Genomic DNA, 5,011 nt, shown 5'->3' on the forward strand with positions numbered 1-5,011 from the left:
TTGTCACGGTGCATCTTGCTTGGGAGGTCATGGACTCGTTGAGACCGAGTCATCTGCTAAGAATACCTTGTGTGGTTTCCAAGTTGCTGAGAGACGACTCAGCTGGGCGAAATTCAAGACCTTTAGCCAAGAAGACAGTGTTTGTCCTTACCCTTCGTTTCCCTACCACCACATCAATCTAAGGGCGCGTTTGGCAAGTTGCCAAATAGTAAAAATTTATGTTCTTTTATTCTCATATTCAAATTTGGAACAGAAATCCGTTTGGTAAATTTTTTTGTTCTGGCACAAATTATTCTTCTTCTTCTTTTTCTTCTTCTTGTTGTTCCCAGAATCAGTTTTGGAACAAAATCAAGAATCAAGAAAAATTCTTCTTCTTCTTCTTCTTCTTCTTCTTCTTCCCAGAATCAGTTTTGGAACAAAATCAATAATCTTTTTCAAGAATCAAGAAAAATTCTTCTTCTTCTTCTTAATCAAGAATCTTCTTCAAGAATCAAGAAAAGTTCTTCTTCTTCGTCACCGGCGGCGGCTCTCACCTAGGCCACCGTGGGCGAGAGTCGCCCTCGCTAGATCCGGTGAGGGCGACCCTCACCCAGGCCGCAAGCCGCCCTCGCCGGATCTGGCGAGGGTGGTCCTCGCCGGCGCCGGCGACCGGCCATGGCCAAGGAAGGGGAAGGAGAAGGAAAAAAAAAAAAAAAAGAAAGAAATTTTATAAAGTTCAAAATATTATCAATAAAAAGAAATTTTATACAGTTACCAAACGCATTTCTGTTATTTTTCTATTCCGAAAATAGAAATTTTGGGCAGTTACCAATTGCCTTCACATGCTTAGAAATTGTTTCCGGGCACAGAATAAAAAAGAATAATTTCTTAGTAGAATCAGCTTCTAGAAACAGAATGATTGCCAAACGCGCCCTAACTGTATTAGTTGAGGATACGGGAGTTGGGATCCCATTTGAGACCCAATCTTGTGTTTTTACTCCCTTCATGCAAGTTGGTCCTTCCATATCCCGCACACATGGAGGGACGGGCATAGAGCTAAAGCATAAGCAAGTGTTTGGTTGAACTCATGAATGGATAGATTAGATTTGTGAGCATACCGAATGTAGGATCCACGTTTACCGTCACGGCCATCTTCAATAAAGGCTGTTCCAATTTGAACGAGTACACGAGCCAGTAATTGAAAAATCAACCAAATCCTGCAAACTCGGAGTTCCAGGCAAGAATGCATTAGGGGTGGATCCCAGATCTGTCCAAGCCAATGTATCTAATTATCATGTCCAAAGGCTTGGAATCCAAGTTGAGATAGTCTCAAACTGGAATAAGTAGCCATGATTTGTAAGCAATAACTAATCCTTTTTATGCGGAAAAATTCTGCAATCCACGATCTTAAATCTTCGTGATTTTCACAATTAGAGGGATAAAGATGTACCTTTATCCATAACAATGCCCTTTGGAATGATTGCTGTTGAAAACAAAAGAAACGAAGAAATCTTATTTATCTCCCTTAACCCACGTATCTTATCTGACGAAGAATAAAATACAATCGTTCGTTCCTACACGGGTGGAGAGAGGATCAAGCTATCAACATGTGCCTTCCATCAAAGCACATTCCATTTCGTAAGAGTCGCACCTCTTTGTGGCCAATACGTTTATTTATAGTATTTAAATAATTATTAAACCATTAATTAATAACATCATGTGAGCTACAATTATTCTTACATGATTCGCTAAATATGCTAATATAGCCAACCCTTTTGCCCTAGCATTCTCTCTCTATAATCTCTCTCCTCTGTACTGTTTTGTTCGTCGCATGGGTCTAAAGCACAAACTTGAAGAGAGAGCAGAGAGAGAGAGAGAGAGAGAGAGAGGACGATCTAAGGAAGAATGGATCCGATGGCGAAGGCGTTCGTGGAGCACTACTACTCGACGTTCAACGCGAACCGGGTGGGCTTGGCCAACCTGTACCAGGAAGGATCGATGCTCACCTTTCAGGTTTCAGGTCAATAAGTGAAATAGACCCTAAGAAAAAAGGGCTTTTTAGTCTTTCTACCTGACGGACCGATTTCGCATCGGTCGGGTTTTTTTTTTGGGAAATATGAACACGACAATTCCAAATAAAAAAGAAGGGATAATGACACAGACAGTCTCTGAATTTTGGCCAAATATGTAATTTGGTCTCTAAACTTTTAATTTATTTAATGTAATCTCTGAACTTTAGCCTATTGTTCAATGTGATCTCTGAACTTTTAATTTGTTCAATGTGATCCTTAAACTTTTGGTACACGTTCAATGTAGTCCCTGAACTTGAATTGATAAAATGACTATATTGAAAATTTTTATATAGTTCAGGGACTAAATTAAATATATGAAAAGTTCAGGGACCACATTGCACATTGAATTAAAGTTCATGGATTATATTGGATAAATTAAAAGTCCAATGACCACATTATACACCTGGCCAAAGTTTTGATCGTTTGTGTTGTTCTCCCTAAAAAGAAAAGCGTTAATACTGCGAAAAACCCCAAACTGGAACGCCCGTGACAATATTACCCCAAACTAATTTTTTTATCACAAAAAACCCTAAACTGATATACCTGTGACAAATTTACCCTCAGTTTATTTCCATTAAATTTTACTGTTAAATTATTTTGTTAAATGACACGCAGCAATTGACGGATGTATCAATTTTATGTTTTACCCTCCGTTTGTCATAGGTGTACCAATTTATGATTTTTTGTGTATTAATTCAATTTAATGGAAATTAACGAAGTGTAAATTTGTCACAAATGTATCAGTTTGGGATTTTTGGTAGTTAAAAAATTAATCTGAGATAAATTTATCACAGGTGTACTAATTTGAGATTTTTTATGATTAAAAAATTAATTTTTGGTAAAATGATCACGGATTATCAATTTGGGTGATATTAACCCAAAGAAAACTCTCAAAGCCGCTAGGGCTATCTCTCTTGTCGTCCTGTGGTTACCGTCTGCATCGCGTGGGTCTGGAGGCACAGAGCCAGAAGGGAGAGAAGACAGACGATGGATCGAGAAACCATGGATCTGAAGATAGCGGAGGGCCAGCGGTTCCTGGAGAACTACTACAGGACGTTCGACGCGAACCGGGCGGATATGGCGAACCTGTACCGGGAAGAGTCGGTGATGATCTTCGACGGCCGGAAGTTGCAGGGCAAGGAGGCTATCCTCGCCGAACTCACCTCCCTTCAGCAGTGCCGGCACCAAATCCTCACCATCGGCTGCCAGCCCACCTTCCTCGGCAGCAGCGACTTGGTCGGCATGGTCTCCGGCAACATCTGGCTAGACGGCAAGCAGTACGCCCGCCTTTTCAACGAGGTTGAAGGATTCATTCGTAACTTTTTGTATTTAATTTCTTTTTGAGCGTCGAAGGAGGATGGTGGTTTGGATGAGATGGGCATTTTTGTTGATTGAATATCACCACCTTGGGCGATCCCTTCATTCATTGTTAGCCAGAGAGTATCTGTTTCTGTTTTATAAGAAGATTTATAGAGAACCGTATTGTATTGTTGTTGCTCCTCCGATGAAGTTTTCGAAAAAAAAGCTAACTTTTGGGGTGGCGCCTAAAGAAATTTACCTCTTTTTAAAAGTTATTATGTCTCGTGAATTCTTTGCAATTTCTCTATCGAATCGGACTCGTCGTCCTCGATCACTCGTATTGCATTTTGGTACTACTGAGTCGTGTACCCGTACACCCCGTGTACATCTCGAGTTTGTCTAATGCTCTGCTGTTATTCTGCCCTCAGGCGTTCATGTTGCTCCCAACACCAGAAGGAAGCTTTTATGTATCGCGCGGCACTTTTGTATATCCCGGATCCCAAGTGTACAGTTTCACCATGGCTTGATCGGGAATGTCCAGGACGAACCGTTTCCTCTTGGAGGCCGGGGGCAGTTTCAGTCTGTGTGTTTTTTTCAATGTTCTACTGCAGTGCCGTTTGAAACAGATTTCTATATATGTTTGCAGCCGTGTTTTCCTTAACTATGTCTGAGGGCTTGCAGTTTTACTTGGACCCATTATTGTTGATCTTGTGCGTGTTTTTCTTAACTATGTCTGAGGGCTTGCAGTTTTACTTGGACCCATTATTGTTGATCATGTGCGTGTGTTTTCATGGTATCATCAACTGATTTAGCCCATCAAGATCTTCGTCAAGACCTTGAAGGGCACCAACTTCGAAATCGTGGTGGAGCCCGAAGACGCGGTCAGTTTCTTCTTCCCGCTTTTGCTGTTTTTGAAATATGGTTTCATCATCCGATGATGAGACGTTGTGGGCTTCTTCAATTGGGAAAAATTCAAATGCTAACCAAGGTGTGATGTGTATGCACATTCGTTTTAGCAACTTATTCTGGCCTAGATATTGACAATAAGAAGCACCGAGGTACTAGTTGAGAATGTATAGGAGCTTGTGCTGCAGAAATGCAGTATTTCACCAGTTTTGCTGTTGTGGAATCTAAATACAAGCTTCTGCACTGGTTTGGTGGTACTTAGATATTGCTGTGCAAAACAGAAATAGCTTAACCAACTTTAGTCTCTGGAAATCCTGAAAACTTTGGAGTGCCCGATGAGTTTTCTCACCACATGCGAAAGAAATGGTGTTCAAAACTGAAACAAGAACTTGCGAAAGGATTCATTAAATTTAACTTAATGTAATTCGTATCTTGCACAACTGCATACACTCGCGTCGGATTTAAATGCTTTCAAAAAATTTTGCTTGGTTCGATATATGAGATTTTTTTTACAACCGACGAACATGAATGAATACGAGTTTTTTTTTTCAATTTTAAATAAACAATTCGGGGAAAAAGCATGTATTTGTTTTCAAATGGAATGAATAACTTAACTACCCAAAAAGAAAAAAAAAACACTTTTGAAGCTTTCGATTGCTGTATCAAATAAATATTCACATGATATGCAGTACTTTTTAGAGTGCTTTTGTGCTTTTCTTTATTCATTTCAGAGTATTGTCCTGTATCAATATTAC

At 40.0% G+C, this 5,011-nt stretch overlaps 1 protein-coding gene across 1 annotated transcript; it reads left to right on the forward strand.

The window, feature by feature from the left end:
* Positions 1-3,016: 3,016 nt before the first annotated feature.
* Positions 3,017-4,105, forward strand: LOC115682970 (nuclear transport factor 2B-like). Its single transcript, XM_030607340.2, has 2 exons — positions 3,017-3,350; positions 3,779-4,105. The coding sequence occupies exons 1-2, from the start codon at positions 3,039-3,041 to the stop codon at positions 3,875-3,877; spliced, it is 411 nt and encodes a 136-aa protein (XP_030463200.2). The 5' UTR covers positions 3,017-3,038; the 3' UTR covers positions 3,878-4,105.
* The last annotated feature ends 906 nt before the right edge of the window (positions 4,106-5,011 follow it).

The sequence above is a fragment of the Syzygium oleosum genome, unplaced genomic scaffold, assembly GCF_021117445.2.
Source record: "Syzygium oleosum isolate NSW1041296 unplaced genomic scaffold, Sole_v2.1 Sole_v2.06, whole genome shotgun sequence".
NCBI lineage: Eukaryota > Viridiplantae > Streptophyta > Magnoliopsida > Myrtales > Myrtaceae > Syzygium > Syzygium oleosum.